The sequence below is a fragment of the Nicotiana tomentosiformis genome, chromosome 7 (genome assembly GCF_000390325.3).
Source record: "Nicotiana tomentosiformis chromosome 7, ASM39032v3, whole genome shotgun sequence".
Classification (NCBI taxonomy): Eukaryota; Viridiplantae; Streptophyta; class Magnoliopsida; order Solanales; family Solanaceae; genus Nicotiana; species Nicotiana tomentosiformis.
This window is the reverse complement of record NC_090818.1, coordinates 40,878,729-40,903,782: the sequence shown is the minus strand read 5'-3', so window position 1 is coordinate 40,903,782 and position 25,054 is coordinate 40,878,729. Positions and strand designations below refer to the sequence as shown.

The 25,054-nt window shown below is 36.4% G+C and overlaps 2 protein-coding genes across 2 annotated transcripts; one reads left to right on the top strand and one right to left on the bottom strand.

Annotated features, from left to right (window-relative positions):
- Positions 1-659: 659 nt before the first annotated feature.
- On the top strand, positions 660-6,142 carry LOC104088905 (proton pump-interactor 1-like). The gene is made up of 8 exons (XM_070181467.1): positions 660-1,025; positions 1,851-2,254; positions 3,113-3,307; positions 3,446-3,625; positions 3,740-3,934; positions 4,717-4,815; positions 4,900-5,437; positions 5,547-6,142. Exons 2-8 carry the CDS (start codon positions 1,889-1,891, stop codon positions 5,864-5,866), a joined length of 1,893 nt encoding a protein of 630 aa, XP_070037568.1. The 5' UTR covers positions 660-1,025; positions 1,851-1,888; the 3' UTR covers positions 5,867-6,142.
- Positions 6,143-23,889: 17,747 nt separating this feature from the next.
- LOC104098822 (protein GRIM REAPER) lies at positions 23,890-24,758 on the bottom strand. Its single transcript, XM_009605652.4, has one exon. It carries the CDS (start codon positions 24,692-24,694, stop codon positions 24,206-24,208), a length of 489 nt encoding a protein of 162 aa, XP_009603947.2. The 5' UTR covers positions 24,695-24,758; the 3' UTR covers positions 23,890-24,205.
- Positions 24,759-25,054: the final 296 nt, after the last annotated feature.

Sequence of the window (25,054 nt, the reverse complement as noted above, 5' to 3'; positions counted from 1 at the left end):
AGATTTTACTGGGTACGATGCTGTTGATGTTGTTGTCTAATATGTCCAACTTCCAACTTTCTACTTTTGCAACGAAACATAGTAGGGAAGAACAATATAGGAAATTATTGATAATTTATTAGCTGAAAATTCTACAACTCTAATAGCTGCAATTATATTTAAAATTACTCAGTTTTAATGTACATTTCCACTCAAATACTGAAATAAGCTGGAAAATTTCCACTTAAAGCACTAAAATTGAATGGACATATTAAGCTGATTTTAACATATCCGGACACATACATTATAGCGCACATGATTTAATATAAATAAGTTTCCGTTTCGATATAGATTCTTTTTACTTCTTTTTTTTTTATTCATAGAATTTAATCAGTTTTTTTCTAAAAATTACGTTGGTTAAGTTTTGGGTAGAATTTTTTCTTTCACTCATAAATCTTTAACTTTTTTTAAGTAAAATACATGTTCATATATAATTTTAGCTTTAATAAACTATTTTTCAACAATATTTTTTAAATTTCAATTAAATCAATATTCAAACGGCTAAGATTATATAGGAAAAAGAAAAAAAAGAAGAGAAAAGCTAAAAATGGACAAAAATATCAGTGATACCTTCTTTACTGCTTCGTAGAAAACGGCAAAATAATAAAAGGCAATTCTCTATACTTATCGTAACAGTTTAAAGAGACCATAATCTCCTTACTATCTCCAGTCCCTACCCACTCTTTCCCATTTACAAGACTACTACAATCCCATCTCTATTGTTGAAATTGAAAATAAAAAAAAAATCCCATCTCTCTTTTTCTCTCTCCAATTTAGCATTTATAGCAAAAATATATTGTTACATTTTTCTCTCACTATTCTCGAGAGTTTTAATAGAGAAAGAGAGAGATCTGAAGAAGTCTGACTCATTTCTCTCAATCTCTCTTTCAGACGGCCCTCTTCAATTTTTGTCAAATAAGGGTACAAAGGGAAGGGGCCAGCACTCTTTTCTCTAAATCTCAAACCCTTTGTTTTTCCTATACTCAGTAAGTCTCCTTCATTTTACTAATTCAGTTGCTTCTTTTCTTTACTGTTTCTTCTTAGTATTATTCCCTGTTTGTTTTTCCCCTTTTTGGGTTTATGTCCCTTTTTTTTTTTTTTTTGATTTTTTCGATCTGTATTGATCTTGATCCTTGTAACGTAATTTTTGTTCCATTCACTTTAATTTAGTAGAAATGATTTGGGTTTTGGTTTTTGACAGGATGGTGGCTTAATTTATCATTTTTTTGTTGCAAAAATCTGATCTTTATGTGCTTTTGCTGCAAAAATCTGATCTTTATGTGATTTTATATTTTTACTGATTATAGTTAGCGATTTGAACTATTTTTTAGTTTCTTTTTTTGCTTTCTTTTGCATGAATGTACAGATGGCATTTGATTTTGTGTTGGATGCACCTTTTCTTTGTTAAAGATCCAATCTTTGGTTTTGATTTTTTTGTCCTTTAAGGTTTATGAGATTTTTATTATTTGCTTTTCCTCTGAGATGATGCTATTTTAAATCTTTTGTAATTGTTCTGATTGTTTGAGTGAATAGCTGATCTTGTGATCAAAGATCTATTTTTTTAACTGCTCAATAAATTCTGGTTGGTTCCTAGTTCTTGATCATGGATTAATAGGATCCTGTGGGCTGAATCATTCTGCATCAATAGTTTTAAAGTTTAGTCCATCTTGAGCTTGATATGTAGTCGATAAATTAAGAGTCTTGCATATCACATTATTCTTGTTGCTATCAACTATTGTGTATCTTCTGGATTATGTAGTAGTTTGTAAGTACATAAATTTGCTAATGTGTTCAATGTTTGCATGTATCAGGATCAGGCACTTTTTTGGTTTTGTAATTTATTAAAATAATGGGGATAGATGTGGAAGCTAAGTTAGTTCATGTTCCAGTTGAAGCTGGAAGTGAGCACAACAACCTTCTGAAAGAAAATGGAAAGATGAGTCATGGTTCAGTGATTACCGAGCCTATAAAATTTGGTTCTCACGGTACTGAAGAACCTAAGGAGGAGGAAGTAAGCAGAACACCTGTGAGCAATGTACCAAAGGATGCGGTTGAGGACTGGCCTGAACCTAAGCAGATCCATTCGTTCTATATTGTTAAGTTTCGGAGATTTGAAGACCCAAAACTGAAGGCTAAAATTGAACTGGCTGAGAGAGAGCTACAGAAAAAGAACCAAGCAAGATCTCAGATTATTGAAAAATTAAAGGCTAAAAGGGTAAGTTTTTGGGTGAATCTAACTTCGGCTGAATATTTCAAGAGCATATTTTGTTTATGTTACTTGGTATTGTTGGGTAACATAGTCTCTCTCTCTTGGACTTTCAGAAGTCTAGGAGTTGTTTATAACGTGATCCCTCATCTCTCTCTTTCTCATTTTCTTGCCTTGTATACATTCTTTTCTTGCATGCACATATCCGTGTAAGTGTTTGAAACTGCAAGCTATGTCTCTTACTTGAAAAAGAGAACCTTTGCTCATGCATGCCAAAGTTCTCTTACCGGAGAGAACTTTGGTAAAGTGATGGATGACTTCAGGAATAAACTCAGCAAAGCAATATATAGTTCCCAGTCGGACGCCGATAAGTGCAAGAAAAAGGATGGTAACAGAAGTTGCAATAGACTCACGCTTAATGACTTATTTTTCAGTTTTTTTTATTATGTCATTGCTGTCCTACAATTTGACTTGAAAATATTACCAAGTCAAAGATGAAGAGGATCTTGTTATCCTGCACTTTAACTAGATCTCCTCATATTCAGCAAGCTACGGAAAGTTGATATTGCCTATTGCATGGTCCTTTTTGTTAGTTGCCAATTTGTCCAAACTCTGTTCTTATGGGAGTATGACAGCTATAATTAAATAACTCCTTGAGTATTTGCAGGCAGAACGATCAAAGGTAATTGAACAAAGGAAATCTCTCAGTTTATCCTGCACTTTAACTATATCTCCTCATATTCAGCAAGCTACGGAAAGTTGATATTGCCTATTGCATGGTCCTTTTTGTTAGTTGCCAATTTGTCCAAACTCTGTTCTTATGGGAGTATGACAGCTATAATTAAATAACTCCTTGAGTATTTGCAGGCAGAACGATCAAAGGTAATTGAACAAAGGAAATCTCTCAGTGCTGAGAATAAGGAATTTTGGAGTACTATTGATGAGAAAAGAAAGGAAATGGAACCTCTGCAACAGGCCTTAGGTCAGCTCCGCGGTGGTAGAGATGCAGGCCGAGAAAGGGGTCCTATAGTATGTTCATCCGAGCAGGAGCTCAATAGCCTTGTAAGCACTTGTTTTTAACTTTAATTATCCTTCAGCTTAGGCTTGTTCCATCATTATTCTTAGCTCTTCTCCTTTGCATTTGCTCATTGAGTTCAGTTGCAAATAAATAATGCCAATTTTATTTTGGCAATTGAGTAGATTAAGAGTCTGCAGTACCGCATTCAGCATGAAAGCATTCCTCTGAACGAAGAGAAGCAAATTCTCCGGGAAATCAAACAACTTGAAGGGACAAGGGAAGCTGTTAAAGAAAAGGCTGCAGCAAGGGCACAGATTCATGAATCGTTGGGTGAAAAAGAATCAATCCAGAACCAGGTCAAAGTAAGGCTTTTAGGTTATGTTTCTCTTATATAGATGCAAAACATTCTATCCCTAAAATATATCATGTGATTTTGCCGTTATCTGCCTGTGCTAACACACTTTGTGGTGCTGTAGCTTATGAGTGTTGGCCTGGATGGAGTTCGGAAGGGGCAGCAGGAGGTTAAGGCCAAGCTTAAGCAAATAGATGATCAGATTGATGCCATAAGCAAGCAGATCAACTTATTGGATGAGGAATTGAAGGAAGTTGTGGAGAAGAGGGACAAGACTTACGAACATATTCAGGAATTGAGAAAACAACGTGAAGAAGGGGTATGCTGCTCTCCATTTCCTTGTTGACTGAACTGTATCACTGTTTTTGCTAAAAAGGGGGTTATATTATAGTTTTTGCTCAGATTAAATCCCATTGATTTGATGAATGGACAACAATCAATTAGTCATAAGACACTTAAGAAACTATGCTTCTACTGATGGTGCATTTGTGTATTTTGTGTCCGTGTTTGATCTCTGTATTGTTGTAGTTTCTGTTTAAGGTGTAGGAATTTGGTGAGGGATCTGATTTTTCTCCGTCCTTCTTGAAACTATTTTGTTAGGAAATCATTTTATAGCAGTTAGAAGGATTTTATTTCTTTTTACTGCACTCCCATGTACTGGCAAGTGACACGAGGATTGTCTTGATTTTATACAGATGATGGCTTCAGATTTAGTTAAAAATCATATTTGGGAATTACTAGCTAGCTAGCCTTGTATGTATTTATTTGACTAACTATTGCATCTGTCCTTGGTGATATCTTCTAGACCCCCCCCCCACCCCACCCCCACCCCCCCACCCCAAAAAAAAAACACACACACAGACCAAATAGAAAAAGAAAGGAACTGAATAAGGAACATCGATGAGCTGAGAGCTCGAGAGGGTCTCAAGGAGATGCCAGTTGATTTCGTTCAATGTTCAGTATATACTCTCTGAAAATCTTCCAACGGTGTTTGCTGACTTTTGAAAATTGAAATGTTCTCTTATTACTACTTCAAGCATCAAGAGAAATAGGTTTCTAGACTGAGGTGATCTTTATAACTAGTTTCTTCCAATTTTTCAGAATTCTTCTTTCTACCAAAACTCCAATGTGTTGCACAAAGTTAAACAACTCGCAGATCAAAAGGATGTTGAAGCCCTTAAAGAGCTCTCAGTTACAGAGGTATGCTGGATCTTTCACCGTCAGTTGCACAATTTGCAGTTTTCTATGTTTACATTGACAATCAACTTTTTTTCTTTTCACTAGGTCGATAAGTTCATGTCTCTCTGGTGTGGTAAAAAGCCTTTTAGGGATGACTATGAGAGGAGACTCTTGCAGTCACTTGATATCAGGCAGTTGAGCAGGGATGGCAGAATGAGGAATCCCGACGAAAAGCCTCTGGTGCTACCAGAAGTACCTACTGTCTCCCGAACCGAGGTTCCAGCAAGAGCTAATGCAAAACCTGTAAAGGAAGATCATGCGTCCGTTGACGCTGCTCCTGTTCAGAAAGAACAGAAGGAGAAGAGTAGCAAGCAGCCAAATGATTCTCATGTTAAAAACACAAAGCGTGCCGAGAAAAAAGATGTGGTTGTTGATGAAGAAGAGGAAATTTATGGTTTGGAAAAGATACCCAAGGATATTAGTTCCAAGAAAAATGAAGTTGACGAGGCAACTTTGAAGGAGATGAAGAAAGAGGAGGAGATAGCAAAAAATAGACAGGCTATGGAGAGGAAGAAAAAGTTGGCAGAGAAAGCAGCTGCAAAAGCTTCAAAGAAAGCTCAGCTAGAAGCTGAAAAGAAGCTCAAGGAAATTATTCCTCTGACCCTTATAATCCTACCATTTCTATGTGGTTTTATTATGTTGTAAACATTCAGATTAGCCATGGACTTACCTAGTTACTTTCAACTCCTTTCAGGAACGTGAGAAGAGAGCGAGGAAGAAGGGCGGATCTTCTGTCGCAGATCAGGAACCAACTGAGGAACCGACCGAAACACCTGCGGAGGTTGCTGAGGAAGAAAAAGCGGACGAAAATGTTGAAATTGTTGCACCCAAGGTCAAGGCGCGGAAAGAGAATACCGTTAGGCATAGAGCAACACGTGCAAGAGGCTCAGAGCTTCCTAAAGCTATACTAAAGCGCAAAAAAGCAACGAACTATTGGCTGCGGGCGGGTGCTCCTGCTGCTGTGGTAGTTGTGATACTTCTAGTTGTCGGATACATATATCTTCAAAAGTAAAATGAGTTGGGAGAGTGAAAACAAAAACATTTGGCTTTAGTGCTTTACAATACTGCAATAGTAAGTCCTGTTTAGTTTATCATAACGTTATTTCATGTTTCTTGCATCCTAGTCTAGGATGGAAAACTCATAATGTTCCTTGAGACGCGGCCTATCTGAGATATTAGCTGAGAGAGCCTACATATTTTATTTGTTTGGTGTAGTTGCAGTTGTTGACATTTTGCTTAAAGACTGTCATCTGGACCTTTTCCTTTGGAGACATTGATTTTTTTATTATCTTCCTACTTATTTTTTCGTTGAGAACACCATTGACATTTACAGTGATTTAAATTATATATGTCAAAGTTGTGCAACAACAAGTCAGTGGAATTTCACAAGTGGGCTTTGGGGAGGTAATGTGTACGCAGTCTTACTTATCTCCCTACGTTGAAAAGGTAAATAAGCTGTTTTCGATAGACTCGTGGTTCAAGGAAAGGTAAAAACAAGCAGTAACAAGTAGAGTAAGAAACGACATATATGTCAAGTTGTACGTGGTGACATTTTGATATGTTATACATCTGTCCCACTACTCCATGCCAGAATTGAAAAGATGCTCATTTTGAGCATTATTTCGTTCGATGGGACAGTGGTAAGTTCTATTTGACTATTAACTATTTCCATTGCGGAGAGCAGCAAATTTGGTCCCAAGGTTGATGTTGAGTGGGATTTGATATAAACATGTTCTTTTATATAGGAAACTGATTTTTTCCGTTTGTTCTTTGGGTAATGAAATAGGACTTTGACTTTTATTAGGTGGTATGCAGTTTATTCTTTTTATTAGTTACTAGTCCTAAGGTTTGTGCGTGTTTCCATACTAACGAGGAAATAATTTTTAGATAAATATGTTAATGGTATTAAACGATGTATTTGAGTTATAAAATAAAATAAAATAAAATTATCACTTTGTAAATATGTTTATAAATTTCATTTAGCTAGCTCAAAAAAAGATAAAATTCAGGCAATGGAAGTTCTCAGACTTTTATAGCAATATCCTATGAAAATTATTGTTATTTTGTGCTCTAATACGATAACGAATAAATAAAAAAAGTATACGTTTATCATGATGATTTGTCAAATAATACAACTTGAAAAATTAATTTTTTTGGCCTTTATAGATACAAGAATGAAGAAGTTGACCTATAGCTCCTACAAAAAGTTAGAAGTGAAATATAAGCTATAAAATCGACTAATGTTGAGTTAATATTTTACAAAAAATTGACCTTTTTAAAATTTTCATAGTACGCATGATTTTTAGATTGGATTAAAAGTTATAGATGGACTACACTTTAATGACAAAAATATATTTTCAAGAAAATAAGTATATAATTTTTGACTTTTGTATTTTTTTTCTCTGGAAATCTGAGGAAAGATCAAAAGGTTAAGCATGTGGCTATTGAGAGTCAATGTATTTAGTTCTTCAAGTGGAGAATCGTAAGCTCTTTTTCTTTTGTTCATGTTCTGTCTCTGGTGAATTTTGTGTACATGAGTTGATTTGATACAGTTTTCCAAAATTTATTGAATTCTTGGTAATTTTAAGTAAATGAGTGATTTTTAATTGCTACAATATAGTGTGTGGTATCTATAATTTTATGATTTCAAATTCTTAGATACCATTTTAAGTTATAAACGAATTGTTTGATTCATATAAGGTAAGTTTTTAATCGACGTTAAAATCTTAAATATTAGTATTTCTTACCTAGCTCACTAAAAAAAGATTTAATTCTCAAAAATAATAGTTAATTTTAAAGTCCTTAATATTAGAAATTAACTTAAATTACATTTGTCCAATGTAAAATCTATTTTTAAAAGATAAAAAAAAAATATTTGGAGCACAAGTTATATGTGTTTGTGCTATAAAGACTTTATCCGTAAAAATTCTGGAAAAACAAATTGAGACAGAAAAATCTGACTTTTGTTCGTTTGGTTTATAAATTTAAAAATCCGACACAGTTGGTGTGATTTGGTAATTGAAAAATTCGAACCAATCCGACATGCGTACATTACTATTAATTATAGTGTAGGTATATTACACATCATTAATTTATGTTTCAATTTTTTTTTCTTTTTTAAACATCAAATTTAGTTAATACTCTTACATAAATAAAATGAAAGGAGTATATACCAACTACGAATTTACTCTATCATTTTCTTCTTTTCAACTGTTTCTTTTTCTGTGCTTTGCGTAGGTTAATTTCTTCTTGCGATAGCTATATTTCCCTTTTAATTTACATTAACATTCAAGTTAAAAAAAAAAAAAATTATAAATCAGCTTGACAGAAATGTAGCTAGTTACAAGGACTTATCAGTTATCAACATATATTTATTGAGCTAAGTGGCCTTTAATCAAAATGTATGTATAAGATGGGGTGGATATACATGAATTATACAAGTATCTAGCATAGAGGGAAAACGAATACACACATGCGTATCTTAAGGCAGAAACTCCAAGGATCTGGCATATATTATTCGAAAGCACTCATAGAAAATAAGTTGTAGTTATTTTTCTCAATTCAAATAAGTAAAGAATTGAATAAATAATACTCTATCTCTTTAAATTGCTAAATATTAGATGTTCATACACAGTGCAAATAAGGAAAAGTTTAATGGTCAAAATTTTAGTTAATTTTAAAGTCTTAAACATCAGAAAAATAATTAAATGACTGTTCCTAAATATAGAAAAATAAATATTAAAAAATAATCAATGATTATTTTGTCGAGTGTGAACTCTATTTTAAAGGGATAAAAAAGACGAACGACATTTCGCTAAGGGTCTTCGTGTTTTTAATACAGTATGTTTAAAACATCATTCTGGTCCTTTGATCATTTAGGAGTAAAGATAAGCGTTATAAACTCCTGAAACATACAGCAAACTTTTTAGTTCGGATTAATAGAGTCGAATAATTCTTCCTAATGGAGTGACTTGTCGAACGATATTAATTGTATGCTCTCAAAATTTTGTTGAATGACTAGAAATGACAAAGGAAAAAGAAAAAGAAGTACTATGTTATATGTTATATTGCTGTCAATCCGTGGTCTTTTCTTCTCTTGTCGAAAGAAAAAAGGACAAGTTCTTTCATGTATTTTGTTTCATGAAACTTGAAATTGGACTTGCTAATTAATTTTCTGTGTCCCATCAAAGTGTTGTTGAAGCCTGGAGAAGAGAGTTCAAATATTCATAAAGATGTTCGAATTCTTCCATTCTCTTTTTAAATAAGTAAAATTCTGTAACGATAGAAGCTATATTAAGGTTGAAGGGATTTACAAATCACAAAAGAGAGGTCTGTTCCTCTATTTTCTGGAAATTCTAAAGGCAAAAAGAAAGGAAAAATTGAGAAAAAGGAGGTTCTTGATCTATAATTCTATGAAGCAAAAAGATAAGCAACTTTAACCATGCCCTTTTTGAGCTGATTCCTCTCCTACTTATATCATTCAGTGCAGGGTTGTCCCTTGTCATCTTCTCTAACGGTTAGGCAGAGATTGATTATTTTGGGATCTAGGACCACATAGTGGTCGAGGTATTTAGGTGGGCCTTTCTCTCTGTTGCTGTGCCTAGGACCTTGTGGTGTGTCCTGCTGAGTTGTTACACTGCCACCCCTTGGAGACGAACCTTGTCCTCAAGGTTCTGATTGGGAAACTTGTGAAGGAGATTGGTAGTGTCTTCCCATGTAGCATCTGAAACTCGAAGACCTAACCATTTAATAAGACATTGATGGATTTGTTGGCCACTGCGAGAAATATTTCTGCAGCGTAACACATCTTCTGGTAGAAGAACCAGGGAAGAGGATTAGTCCAAAAGATCAATTGGGGTGATCTGGTTTGAGGGATTGCCTAAGCACTTGCGCAGGACTGAAACGTGAAACACAGGGTGAATTTTGGATGAAGGAGGCAATGCTAATTGATAGGCTACAAGACTTATCTTCTGCACAACTTGGAAGGGTCCAAAGAAGCATCTCCTGAGTTTAATATGGCGTTGGAGGCGAACTAAAAGTTGACGATATGGACGAAGACGGACGTACACCCAATCCCCTATATCAAAAACCATTTCTCGGCAGCCCTTATCTACATTGTGTTTCATACGTTCTTGGGCCCGAAGTAAATTAGCCTTCAAGGTAGCCAATACTTCATCTCGTTGTAGCAGAGAGACATCCACAACAGGATTGGTCGAACTATCTCGGACATACCTCGAAACAGTTGGTGGAGGTCGACCATACACTACCTCAAATGGAGTAAGTTTAGAACTATGCTGGTATGAGGTATTATACCAAAATTCAGCTCATGGTAACAACGAAAACCAAGTAGATGGAGTGTCTAAGCAAAGCAACAAAGATACATTTCGAGGCACTTATTGAGAGCCTCCGTTTGACCATCCGACTAAGGATGGTATGATGAACTCATAGCTAATTGAGTCCCTTGCAGCCTGTGAAGCTCATTCCAAAATTCAGAGAGGAAGAGAGGGTCTCGATCTGACACAATTGTGAGTGGAAAGCCATGCAGACGAATGAATTCATGGATAAACACTTCGGCAACCTTCTGACTGGTGAAATGGGAAGGCAGGCCTACAAAATGGCCATATTTGGAGAGACGTTCCACGATAACCAAAATAACAGTGCACCCTTGAGAGGATGGAAGACCAATTATAAAATCCATCGAAATGTCCTAAAAAATGACATATGGTATTGGTAAGGGAGACAATAACCCAGCAGGCTTTAAAGTCGAGTCTTTCATTTGTTGACAAGTTTGACATTTACTGACAAATTTCTGGACATCAAGCCGCATGTTATCCCAGAAAATATTAGAGGAATGGCGATGAAATGTGCGGGAAATTCCAGTGTGACCACCCATTTTCGAAGAATGGAACTCCTTCAATAACAAAGAACGCAAGTGTTCATTTTTTGGAACCACCAGTCGATTGCGAAACAATAGAAGGCCCTCTTGAAAAGTGAAATAAGGTAGTGAGGCCGGATCTTCTGCCAATTGCTGCTGCAAGGACAACATGCCAGCATCAATTTTGTTGAAGGATCGTAGCTGATCGATTAGAGCCAATTCAGAAATGGCTAAGGATAAGGCAAGAAGGGCAGGCACGCGAGACAAAGCATCTGCAGCAGAATTCAGTTTTTTCGGACGGTAGTGGATGTCAAAATCATATCCAATGAGATTACTTAACCAACGTTGCTGCTCCGGAGTTTGAATCACTTGACTAGTCAATGATTTTAGAGGTTGCTGATCAGTGATAATGATGAATCGACGTCCCAGCAAATACTGCCGCCATTTTTGCACAGCCTGTGTTATGGAGAACATTTCCCTATTGTAAGTAGAAGCAACTTGCATCCTTAAATAGAGCTTTTGACTGAAGAAAGCAATAGGATGCCCCTCTTGTGAGAGCACTTCACTAATACCTGTCCCCAAGGCATCTGCTTCAACTGTGAATATCTTGGAGAAATCAGGAAGAGAGAGGATAAAAACTGAACTCAAAGCCTGCTTGAGCTTGTTGAAGGCAGTCAAGGCAACATCGGACCATAAAAAGAATCCTTCTTCAAAAGGTCAGTGAGAGGGGAGGCTAATTGGGCATACCCTTTGACAAAACAGCGGTAGTAGCCAGTCAATCCCAAAAATCCCCGTACATCCTTAACTGAAGAAGGTATCGGCCAGGAAAGAATTGCAGCTATTTTTCTGGATCGACTTGAAGACCCCTGAAGACAAAATATGTCCCAAGTAAGCAATTGGAGATTGTCCAAATTGACACTTCGAACGCTTGACAACTAGTGCATTTCGACGTAAGGTGTCAAAGACATAGCGAAGGTGAGATAAATGAGCATCCCATGACTGACTATATACTAAAATGTCGTCAAAAAAAACTAGTACAAACTACCGAAAGAACGACTTGAAAATAGAGTTCATGGTTGCCTGAAAAGTAGAGGGGGCATTTGAAAGCCCGAACGGCATGACAGTAAACTCATAATGGCCCTCGTGAGTTCAAAATGTCATTTTCTCAATATCTGGAGGGTGAAGCCGATTGATGATATCCGGCCAAAAGATCCAACTTGGAAAAGAAACGGGCATTATGAAGCTCATCAAACAGTTCATCCACAGTTGGGATATGAAATCTATTTTTCACGATGATCGAATTTAAAGCCCGATAGTCTACACAAAAATGCCATGTCCCATTTTTCTTCCGAACCAAGAGAACATGGGATGAATACGGACTCGAGCTAGGTCGAATGACACCGCTTTGCAGCATTTTGGAGACTTGGCGCTCAATTTTGGCTTTTTAAAAGTGGGGGTACCGATATGGGCGTACATTGATGAGACTAGCTCCGGGTAATAATGGGATGTGATGGTCTTGACCTCGAGATGGGGGAAGTAAAGTTGGAGGTTAAAAAATATCATTGTATGACTCAAGGAGGGAAGATAAATTGGGGGGGGGGGGGGAGGGGTAATCCAATTGGTTGGTGGGATTGGGGGAGTGAAGGTCGAGACGCAAAATGTATGAAATTGAATCAGTTTGCGAAAAACGACGAAGGGTGGAAACATTTATTTGAGTAGGAGAAGTAATAGGGTCACCCATCCAACGAATGCGTCTGCCAGAAATTGTGAATTCAAAAATACGGTTGACATAGTCTGTAAGACTAGGACCCAAGGTGGCCAACCAGTACACTCCCAAGACCAAATCTGAGCCATATAAATCAACGATAAAAAAAGTGGTAGAAAATGAATACCCCTGAATGGTAATTGGAACCTCATGAATCACACCTAGACAGCTTAAGGTATGTCCATTTCATTCTAGAACAGAAAATGTCAAAGCTGGCTCCATTGGTAGTTTGAGTTTTTAGCGGTTCGGGGATGCATAAAATTGTGAGTGCTTCCTCCATCAATGAGAACTTGAACATGATTGCCTTTGACAACAACAGTAAAACGGATAGTAGATGGGCTCAAGCCACAGGCAAAAGCATCAAGACTGATTGTTAATAAGGATGGGCTCTCAGGAGGAGTATCTGGTCAAGGTGAATCCGAAGGTAAAGAAGAGTTGTCTAAAATGGCGTCATCAGTGGGATCGTCCTCAGGAAAGAGGAGAAAAAGTTGTGGATGAGAAGAACAACGGTGACCTTTTTGATATTTTTTATCACAATTAAAATAAAGGTTAAGTTCCCGTTTGCGTTGTATTTCTGCCTGTGTAAGTTTTTAAAAAGGAACGCGGCCCACACCTGGTAAAGAAGCAGACGAAGAGTGAGAAGAAGGAGAAAGGGACTGGTTCAATTTAGGATATGGTGTGTTTTGGTGGGTTGGTGAGAAAACTGGTGGTTTGCTAAACGAAGTGGGCCAGGGCGAAGAGTTGGGTTGGGCCATATGCTTCTACTCCTATAAAAAAGCCAGCCCAATGGCCTCGTTCAAATCTACTAGGCGAAAAGACAACACATCCGCTTTAATATCTGGGTGAAGCCTAGAGGTGAAAAAATGTTTCAGCGTCGGCGGGGACATCTATGTCGTCTGGTTGGCCAGTTTTTTGAATTGCGATAGATATTCACGGACAGAGGTTGTCATTTGCAATTTGGTGGGTAAACTCTCGGGTGCCTCCAGTGATTTAGTTCCAAAGCGATGCACCACAACTTTGAGGAAGTGAGACCACCCACATAACTGGCGATTTCGGTACATCCACTGGTACCATTCCCTGTCCTCTCCCTCCAGAAAGAAGGAACAAAGTTCCAAGCGATCCTCATCGGCAATATGATACCTGTCAAAATAATGATTAGCCTGGAGGGTCTAACTCTTCGCGTTGATTCCGTCAAATTTAGGTAAATCGATTGGAGCTGGTTTGCCGCGTTTGAATGGTAAAAATGGTTGGTGGACAAGTGGAAAGTGTTGGTCTTGTGGTTGTTGGGGGAGAGTGGAGGTCGAAAAAGATGCAGAATATGGTTGTTGGGAAAAGGTTGGAATAGGAGATGGCGAAGAGTATTGAGGTTGGTAAGAAGCGTGGGGTGGAGGCGTAGAGGAAGAACCTGGGTTTGATGCGGTAGGGTTGATGGTGGTCGGCGGTGGTGCCGGAGGTGGTGGTCGGAGAGATGCTAGTTGAGAAACAATGTCGTGAAGGACAGTCTGCATCGAGTCCATAGTCTTAGTGTATGAGGCAGAATCAACTTGGAGCTGCTTGACAGCTTCATCAAGGGATTTCAACTTGGTATTGTGAGCACCGTCACCCATTTGGAGAGGAAGGGTCAATGAAAGCACTAAATGTCACGATAGAAGCTATATTAAGGTTGAAGGGATTTACAGACCACAAAAGAGGGGTATGTTCCTCTACTTTCTGGAAATTCTAAAGGCAAAAAGAAAGGAAAAAATGAGAAAAGGGAGGTTCCAGATCTATAATTCTATGAAGCAAAAAGATAAGCAACTTTAACCATGCCCTTTTTGAGCTGATTCCTCTCCTACTTATATCATTCAGTGCAGGGTTGTCCCTTGTCATCTTCTCTAACGGTTTGGCAGAGATTGATTATTTTGGGATCTAGGACCACATAGTGGTCGAGGTATTTAGGTGGGCCTTTCTCTCTGTTGCTGCGCCTAGGACCTTGTGGTGTGTCCTGCTGAGTTGTTACAAATTCCATGCAAAAATATGCTACATTAACACTATATATGTAAGGCAACTTAACAATAACTTAAATATCTTTATTTCAATATTGCTATAGGGTTATCTTTACTCTTAAGACTAATTAAAGAGATAAGTTGCTGGCTTAACCAAAAAATTTAAGAGCTACAATTACACTTATTTATTTTCTAAGTATGTTTTATGGGGGATCGGTTGTTTGGATCTCAAAGGCAAAGACTAAGCTTGGGATTAGATTTTGATCTAAGTTTTTCGAGTTTACCTTGGTATTCGAGGCAGACAATACCAAAGCAAAAGTAAATTGATTGAAATCGGAATTAATAGTAAGGGTCGAGTGGTTGCTGGTATTTAAAACAGAAAAAGGATCAGCTGAAGTTTAATTTTATGTATATAAAAATTACTGTAGTACATTTCAACTGACCTCAGCTTACCCTTCAAATTACTCAAACGACGTCCAGAGTGTCCAACAATATTCAATCTACATGAATTCTGTTCAATTCAGATCAATCATTTGTCCAAACAATTCCAATATAATGCATCTCGAGTTCATACTGGCTACAAGCCATCTAAATCTCATTCCCTTCATTGTTTCTATAATTCATGTCCATTAATTCCATATATGGTAATAGGTATTATTCAAGTCATTGGAGTAGAGATGGCAATGGGGCGGGGCGGTTGCGGTGCGGGTTCAATCTTAACCCGCAATAATTTCAATCCGCCCCGCACCACCCCGCATAATAAAAATTTATGAAAATAATACGGGCTAGCCAGTTTTCGGACTGATAATTGAAAAATAGCCAACGTTTGCAAAGTCATTAAAAAATAGCCACTATTTTGCTGCAACACGAAAAGTTTCAGTATAATATACTGGAGATTGGTGCACCTGTGTATGAACTTCCAGCATATTATGCTGGAACTCCAACACACGGAAAATTCCAGCATAATATACTGGAGATTGGAGCACCTGTGTATGAACTTCTAGCATATTATGCTGGACCAATATATTATGCTAGAACTGCAGTATATTATGCTGGAATATTTTCCGAATTTTGAACAGTGTTTTCATTCAGATTTATTTTTATATGAAAAGTGGCTAAATTTCGATTATTTTTGAAAATATGGCTATTTTTCAATTACCACTTGCAAATCTGGCTATTTTTAAATTTCACCCCAAATTTTTTTATTTTCAACCCGCCCAGCTTATAGGTGCATATACCCCCTTCCCCGCCCCACAATATTTTTCATTCTTAATTTTTTTAACTGATGGTAAATCTTTTCTAACTTGAAGGTCATTCGGTCAACACTTTTAGATATTATTTTAATTATCAGCTTTAGACAGTCTAATTACTGTACTCACTTTTTTCCTTTTCAATATTTAGTTTTCTACTTTGACTCACCAGCTAAAACTCTTTGTATATTGGAAACATATGCGTAGGAGAGACCTATATATGTTATTACAATTTTTTTTAACTGGGATGATTTTAACTTTGGTGTTCCAAAATTTATGATCTTATAATTGAATTAGGAGAAATTGCCTCTGAAAAGGTTTCAAAATAGTAAGAACACTCCAAAAGAATTTGTTTAAAAACATCTTCAGGTGCTAGTAGCTTTTTTTTTGTCCGGGTTAAGAAACGCATAATTCTAAAAGTAGAAGCTAAACCTATTTTTCACTTAAAGATATAAAATGCTAGCACATAGTACCTGTTATAGGTGTTATTTAGCTGTATTTGTAAAATAATTATGGAGAAGATAAAATAACATAAATATAAAAGAAACAGAATTTAATTCGAGCCTACTGAATTCACAGTGTTTCCTTAAGGAATTTAATCCCCTCCTAGTACTCAAGGTTGTAGATTATTTCCTCCCAGGATAGAACGAATTACACACTGGTGTAGCGATACTTCAAACACCAATGTTTCAGCGAACACAAAGATCGGTAGCACATCACACTTACTGATGCTTTATTTGTAGTTAAAACAATACAGAAGAAAGGAGGAGAAGTCAGAAATTCGTATGGAAAATCTGAGAGAATGGACTGGTATTTATAGCCAATGTTGAGCTCAAACTGAAGAGGTGCAACTCTTCAAATCCGAAGAGATACCAACTGTTTCTTCAAAGCTGAAGAGGTACAAACTGTTCTTCAACTCTTCAGATTTGAACTATTCTTCAAATCTGAAGAGGTGCAAACTGTTTTGTAAATGTCTTTTACAAAAAGCGAAGGGCATATACTATTATGTTTGGATTTAATTACAAAAAACCGGATATTTAATAATAATTCTGTTAATATTTAATATTAACAAATAAATTTGGTCCAAAAAATTAATCAATTAATCAATCGATCGATCATTTGACCAAATCCGAATCCGAAGCCGAAGCCGAAGCCGAGCGAGCGAGCGAGCGAGCGACGACGACGGCGCGAGGCTTGCCTTCTTCTTAACTCTTTAAGAGCTAGAAGAAGTGCAATTGTATATATACCCATCAAAATCTTTTCCTCTTCCAATATGGGACAATATCCCTTTGTCAAGGAGGAAACTCAAATATTTTCAATTTTCCTCCATTTCCCATTCACCCTCTTTTAAGCTACATTTAAGCTTAAAAAACCCAACAATACCCCACATGAATGGGGAATAGCTATATCACGGAAATATGTATGAAAAACTGTGTGATTCGCAAGCAAGGATTAATTGTATTAGGGTAAGTAGGTTTTCCTTTGAACTTTTCGTAGTGAACTTATGTCGGATATACTCGGTTAATCGGTAGATTTGATATCTTTGAACCGTCGAACTTTGGTGTATACCTAGACAACCATAAGTCACACAACTAACCCTTAACCGTCTTTGGCTCTCATTGTTGTGTTCGTTTCAGCCATGAACACCGCCTGGTTTAATAAGTGCGTAGAGAATTGGCCTTACAAAATTCTCCTAGAAGCGGCTAACACTTCACACTTACATAGGTGATTCCTAAACGTGGCATCCCGTAGATACACTACTTGATATACCCCGTATCAAATTTAGAAATCATTAAAAAGCCTTAATACTTTATCCTTGGTACTGAACATTATCTCATCACGAGAATGGACCAAATTTTTAGTTGACAATATTGAACCGTCATTAATGACTTTGTTTGATCTCCTTGAACCTAGATCTTGGGATCTCCAGTCTTCTAAGTAGAGTTACCGCCACAATGGCTTGTTCTCGGTCATAGTCCCATTCCCCTCGATGATTTCTCAACTACCTCTCTAGTTAGGCCTTTATAAGTGGATCCGATACATTATCGCTTGACTTTACATAGTCAATTGTGATAATTCCTCTAAAGAGTAATTGCCTAACGATTTTATGTCTTCGTCGTATATGACGAGATTTACCGTTATACATCACGCTCCCAGCCCTTCCAATTACAGCTTGACTATCGCAATGTATGCATATTGGTGCCAACGGTTTGGGCCAAAATGGAATGTCTTCCAAGAAATTCCGGAGCCATTCAGCTTCTTCACCGGCTTTATCTAAGGCTATGAATTCAGCTTCCATTGTAGAGCGGGCAATACAAGTTTGCTTGGACGACTTTCAAGATACCGTTCCTCCATCAATAGTGAATACATATCCACTTGTGGACTTAGAATCAGTTGAACCGGTGATCCAATTTACATCACAATATCCCTCAATCACCGCAGGATATTTACTGTAGTGCAAAGCAAAGTCTTGGGTATGTTCTAAATATCCCAAAATTCGTTTCATTCCATCCAATGAGATTGACCTGGATTGCTCGTGTATCGGCTCAATTTGCTTATAGCACAAGCTATATCTGGTCGTGTACAATTCATGATATACATTAAACATCCCAACACACGAGCATAATCCAATTGTGATATGCTTTGGCCTTTGTTCTTTGCTAATGCAAGATTCACGTCAATTGGAGTCTTTGCAACTTTAAACCCTAAGTGCTTGAATTTTCCAAGTACTGTCTTAATATAATGAGATTGTGACAATGCCAGACCTTAAGAAATCTTATTGATCTTAATCCCCAGAATTAAATCAGCAACTCCCAAGTCCTTCATATCAAACTTGGTAGTTAGCATACGCTTAGTCGCATTTATGTTGGCAATGTCATTACTCATTATCAGCATATCATCCACATATAAGCAAACAATGACTATGTGATTTGGAACATTTTTAATGTACACACATTTATCACATTCATTTATCTTAAAACCATTTGACAACATTGTTTGGTCAAATTTCGCATGCCATTGTTTGGGTGCTTGTTTTAGTCCGTAAAGAGACTTAACAAGTCTACATACCTTCTTTTCTTTACCAGGAACCACAAACCCTTCAGGTTGTTCCATGTAGATTTCTTCCTCCAAGTCTCCATTTAAGAAGGCCGTCTTAACGTCCATTTGATGAATTTCAAGACCATAAACTGCAGCTAATGCTACTAATATTCGTATGGACGTAATTCTTGTAACCGGAGAGTATGTATCAAAATAATCAAGACCTTCTCGCTGTCTATACCCTTTGACTACAAGTCTTGCCTTATATTTATCAATAGTGCTATCATCTTTTATTTTTCTCTTAAAAATTTATTTAGAACCCAAAGTTTTATTTTCAGGAGGAAGATCAACCAATTCCCATGTATGGTTATTCAATATGGATTCTATTTCACTATTGACTGCCTCTTTTCAAAACAATGATTCCGAAGAAGACATAGCTTCTTTAGATGTTCGAGGCTCATTTTCCAATAAGAAAGTCACAAAATCTGGTCCAAATGAAGTAGACGTTCTTTGACGTTTACTACGTCTTGGATCCTCCTGATTAAATATACTTTCTTTTGTTTCTTCCCGAGGTCGTTTAGATCCTTCACCAATCGACTCACATTCCTTGTTATACGGGTATATATTTTCAAAGAATTCAGCATTATTTGATTCTATAACCGTATTATTATGAATGTCGGAATTTTCTAATTTATGAACCAGAAATCGATATGCTTTATTATTGGTCGCATATCCTATGAAAACACAATCAACGGTTTTCGGTCCTATTTTTACTCTTTTGGGTTTAGGAATTTGCACTTTTGTCAAATACCCCCACACTTTAAAATAATTCAAGTTGGGTTTCCTTCCTTTTTATTTTTCATATGGAATGGATTGTGTTTTGCTATGGGGTACTCGATTTAGTGTCCGGTTAGCCGTAAGAACGGCTTCCCCCCACAAATTCTGTGGCAAATCAGAACTTATCAATAATGCATTCATCATCTCCTTTAATGAACGATTCTTTCTTTCCGCAATCCCATTGGATTGGGGCGTGTAAGGGGCAGTTGTTTGATGAATTATTCCATATTCTAGACATATTTCTTCAAAAGGAGATTCATATTCGCCACCCCTATCACTTCTTATCATTTTAATTTTCTTGTTAAGTTACGTTTCAACTTCATTTTTGTATTGCCTGAATGCATCTATTGCTTCATCTTTACTATTAAGTAAGTAAACATAGCAATATCGAGTACCGTCGTCAATAAAAGTTATAAAATACTTCTTTCCACCGCGAGATGGTATTGACTTCATGTCGCAAATATCTGTGTGAATTAAGTCTAAAGGATTTGAATTCCTTTCAACTGACTTATAAGGATGTTTAACATACTTAGATTCCACACATATTTGACATTTTGATTTGTCGCATTCAAACATAGGCAATACTTCCAAATTAATCATTTTTCGCAAGGTTTTGTAATTGACATGACCCAAACGTATATACCATAATTTATTTGACTCAAGTAAGTAAGAAAAAACTGAAATTTTATTATTATTCTCAATAATCATTACATTCAGCTTAAAAAGGCCCTCAGTGAGGTAACCTTTTCCTACAACCATTTTATTCTTACTTATTATAACCTTATCGGATACAAAGACACACTTAAACCCATTCTTAACAAGAAGTCCAGCATAGACTAAGTTCTTTCTAATCTCGGGAACATAAAGGACGTTGTTCAAGGTCACCACCTTACCAGAAGTCATTTTCATAAATATCTTTCCAGATCCTTCAATTTTTGCCGTTGCAGAATTTCCCATAGAAAGCGTCTCTTCGGGTCCAACAAGAGCATATGTAGCAAATGCTTCTCTAACAGCACAAACATGGCGAGTGGCTCCAGAATCAATCCACCACTCCTTAGGATTTCCTACCAGGTTGCATTCAGAAAGCATAGCACACAAGTTATCGATATCTTCGTGCTTTTCAACCATGTTTGCTTGACCCTTCTTCTTGTCTTTCTTTGGAGCACGACAATCTGCAGATTTGTGTCCAGCTTTTCCACAGTTGTAGCAATTTCCGTTGAACCGCTTCTTACTTGGGTTGCTTTTCGGTCCATAAGCCTTCTTCCTCTTTCTATCCTCAACAATGTTTGCTCCCATTATTGTTGAGTTTCCACGTCCTTTCTTTTCAGCAGCTTTATTGTCCTCTTCGATTCTCAATCGAACAATGAGATCTTCAAGGGCCATCTCCTTTCGTTTGTGTTTCAAGTAGTTTTTGAAGTCCTTCCACAAAGGAGGTAACTTTTCAATCATTGCTGCAACTTGGAACGCTTCATTGATGACAAGACTTTCAGTGAAAATTCTGTTAGTAGAAACAATATAATTAATACTTTCAACATTAGAATTAATTTGACTTATACTTTCAGCAAGGAGATCATGAATAATCACTTGCAATTCTTGGACTTGGGTAATAACAGACTTGCTATCTACCATTTTATAGTCCAAAAATTTAGCGGCAACGAATTTCTTTAACCCGGCATCTTCCATTTTGTATTTCCTTTCAAGCGCTATCCACAGTTGTTTTGACGTCTCCATATTACTATAGACGTTATACAGATTGTCCTCTAGTCCACTAAGAATGTAATTCTTGCATAGAAAATCAGAATGCTTCTACGACTCAGTCACAAGAAAGCGTTCATTTTCTGGAGTTTCGTCGGGCAGAACAGGAACATCTTCCTTAATGAACTTCTGCAGACTTAAAGTCGTCAAGTAGAAGAACATCTTCTGCTGCCAGCGCTTGAAGTCAATCCCGAAAAAATTTCGGGTTTTTCTGCCTGTGCCAATGCCGGTGTTGTTTGGCTTGTCGATGCGTTGGCAGTTACCATAGGAACAGTCTGGTTCCCGTTGTCATTCGTCATTTCTGTAAAAGAATGACAGAAACAAACGTTAAAATCACGTAGATTTTAATCTCCACTGGAGTAGAAAACCACACAGGTTTTAGTCTCCAGAAACAGTGAAAATAACACAAATACAGAAAATATTAAATTTCTTAAGCTTGTTATTTAGCTGTATTTGTAAAAGAATTATGGAGAAGATAAAATAATATAAATGTAAAAGAAACAGAATTTAATCCGAGCCCACTGAATTCACAGTATTTTCTTAAGGAATTTAATCCCCTCTTAGTACCCAAGGTTGTGGAAGAAAAGAGGAGAAGTCAGAAATTCGTATGAAAAATCTAACCAAATCAATCAATCGATCATTTGCCCAAGCCCAAGCCCAAGCCGAGCGAGCGACGACGACGGCGCGAGGCTTGCCTTCTTCTCGACGACGACGACGGTGCAATTGTATATATACCCATCAAAATCTTTTCCTCTTCCAATATGGGACAATATCCCTTTGTCAAGGAGGGAAACTCAAATATTTTTAATTTTCCTCCATTTCCCATTCACCCTCTTTTAAGCTACATTTAAGCTTAAAAAATCCAACAATAGGTACATATATTTGAAGGATATTGGGGGGAAAGAAATTAAGATAATAGATTAAAAACAGTATACATAAAAAGGTTTTATTTAGGATCCTAGGATATATAATCATCAAAGAAAAGAATAGCAGGCAGTTGATTTTTGTCAATTTTAACCGCATAAAACTTGGGTTAAACCCGCATAGACCCACAACCCGTACTGCCATACATCAATTTTTTAAATAATTATTTAAACTTGCACCACCCCGCATAACCTTAAACCCGCACCGCCCATACATGCACCGCTCATCCCTACATTGGAGTCATTACCCAACTCATTATTTTATCCCAAGTTATTATTTATTCTCTTTTAGATAGATCCAAAAAGTGCCAATAGTTGGAAGACCTCCTTGATAAATATTTACACGATCTGACTATTCACTGCATAATAAATCTTTTGATAAATATTAATTAGAATCTGATAAAAAGAATAAACCTGTGATTTCACTGATAATGTTAAAAGATATTAACACTATGTTGCACATAATTTAAATCCTTAATTAGTTTACTAAATGAATTGTCGGATATGTTATTAATCCTCTTTGCCACAGAACATATATATGTCCTGTAGGAACTGGAAAGTCTCTTTCAAGTTTCAAGTTTTCTGCGTATTATCTTAGGTTAGGACGATGAAAATTTGGACTTTAGGTAGCAAAAACCTTATTAACTTGTCAATCTATTGTGTCCTTCATAACAAGTGCTTTATTGAAAGTACACATTAATTTTTATGGGTATTAAAGTGTCTAATAGGTATAAGGATTAGTTGAGGTGTTAAAGTAAACATTTGTATTAACTTTAATTATGCATTTGACCTTTTCCTTTGTTGTCACATAATTGAAAATTACCAGTCCTTAAAGTATTTAACCTGGTTTTATTTGACATTTATACTTCTCAAGTCAATCTTTGTGCAGGCAAGGGAGTGGGTGGTAATATCATATACTTGTGTACAAGTTTTTGTAGAGACGCAATTAAAGTAGTAGTAGTAATTATTTATGCATCTAAAATACTAAGCTTCGAAATCTCGAAAGTCAAAATAAGCCTGTTTGGTTTGAATATCAAACTGATTTTTGTTATATAAATAAAAAATTATTCGATCGAATACATAACAAACCACTTTTCCTGCTAAAATATGTAGGCGTGTTGGTTAAAATTAAAGAATTGATTCTCACACTTAATAACTGAACATCATTCTGATTAATAACACTTCGTAGAAAAGAACAGTGATTTCTTAACAAGCCTGCATTTGCCTTCTCCACCGACACAAGTTAGCCTAGTTATTTTATTCTAACAATGCAGCCGTAGATCTAACTCATAACAGGGTTTTATTAAATAAGGTGTAGTAAAAAGAAGACCAAATCAGAAGAGAATCTTGGGCCGCTTCTATTGGTTTAACTAAATTCATTATTTTCTGCTTGAACTGTATAAAAAATAAATGTACATATATCTACATATAATAAAACTACGCTCATTCTAAAACCACCAACTCTAGATTCTGGATTCATCTGAACCAAACTCTGGTATTTCAGCGTTAATGGCAAGTTAATTACCTTGCCATGATTACCGTCAATGGATACATTAATGTTGCAAAAAATGTTGCTACTAATTAATTGATACAAATGTCAACAAAATACCAAGAACAAATCACATACTTTTATTAATGACAACATAGTCAATAGTGTTTCTCCGTGTATGAAATGGAGTTTGAAATGTGTAATATTACGTACAAAAACTTGTCCTCCTCTTCCTCCTATATGCAAAAGCAGGAAAAAGAGAATAAAAAGAAACTCAGTAATAGTAATATAAACTATGAACTGGACCTACTAAACTTATTTTCCAATGTAATCAGCATCCCGTAGAATCACAAAGTGAGAATAATAAATATGGAGCTCGTGCTATCTAACTAGCTTGTATATTCTCCGGTATAATAACTTTGAATATATTTCCCTAAGCATAGCCACAATATCCATAATCACATGGAACTCCAGGCAAGCAAGCTTTGTTACATTTGCCACAATGCATAGGATTATATACGACATCAGTACAAACCCCACCACAACAACGTTGTCCAAACTTACATTTTTTCCCACATACACCGCAGTTGTTCATGTCTCCTAGTACATTTCTGCAATGCTTCTTGCAGCAATAAAGCATGCTCGTTCCATTATTTGCTGGCACCCCATTGCAAATATTGTATTTTTTCGCGTCACAACTCGTACCTTTCTTGATTTTTTTAACGTATAAGGACTTGCCTCTTGAATTATCATAAGAAAATGCTGTATCAAGAATCCATTCTTCGTCTTGATCTTCGGCGTCATTATCATAGAGAAAATTAGAGTTTTGATCAGCGTTAATTGAAGATAGGAGAAGTGGGAAAATAATGAGACAGAAAATGGCAGTGAGTTTGAGTACTAAGATGGAGTTGATTGTTGCCATTCTCTCTGAGTCAAGTCGAAGTATGTGATCGATGTCTCTTACAAGAGTGAAAGCTAAGAGAGGCAAAGGGGTCATATATCATTTAAAAGTTGAAGATTGTTTGATAAAATATTCCTTATTTTAAGGGAGGGATTGTTCTCTGCTTGTGCCCAGAATTTATTAGATGGGGAATCATTATTTGTTTAATTAGTCCAAAGCTCTGGATCCTATAACCATAGCTATAGCGAACTCCGGAAGCAAGCTTGACTTCTATAATAGAAGTAAAGACATTAATAGCTAGCTAGTGGAATAATTAAAACATTGTTTGAAAAATCTAAAATCTAATACGACGATCTAATATGTAAGTATACATTTATACCT

Coding starts and splice junctions, on each gene's coding strand:
- LOC104098822 (XM_009605652.4), bottom strand. CDS start 24,694: ATGGCAACAATCAACTCCATCTTAGTACTCAAACTCACTGCCATTTTC.
- LOC104088905 (XM_070181467.1), top strand. CDS start 1,889: ATGGGGATAGATGTGGAAGCTAAGTTAGTTCATGTTCCAGTTGAAGCT. Junction 3,308..3,445: donor AGCAGGAGCTCAATAGCCTT/GTAAGCACTTGT, acceptor GCAATTGAGTAG/ATTAAGAGTCTGCAGTACCG. Junction 4,816..4,899: donor AAGAGCTCTCAGTTACAGAG/GTATGCTGGATC, acceptor TCTTTTCACTAG/GTCGATAAGTTCATGTCTCT.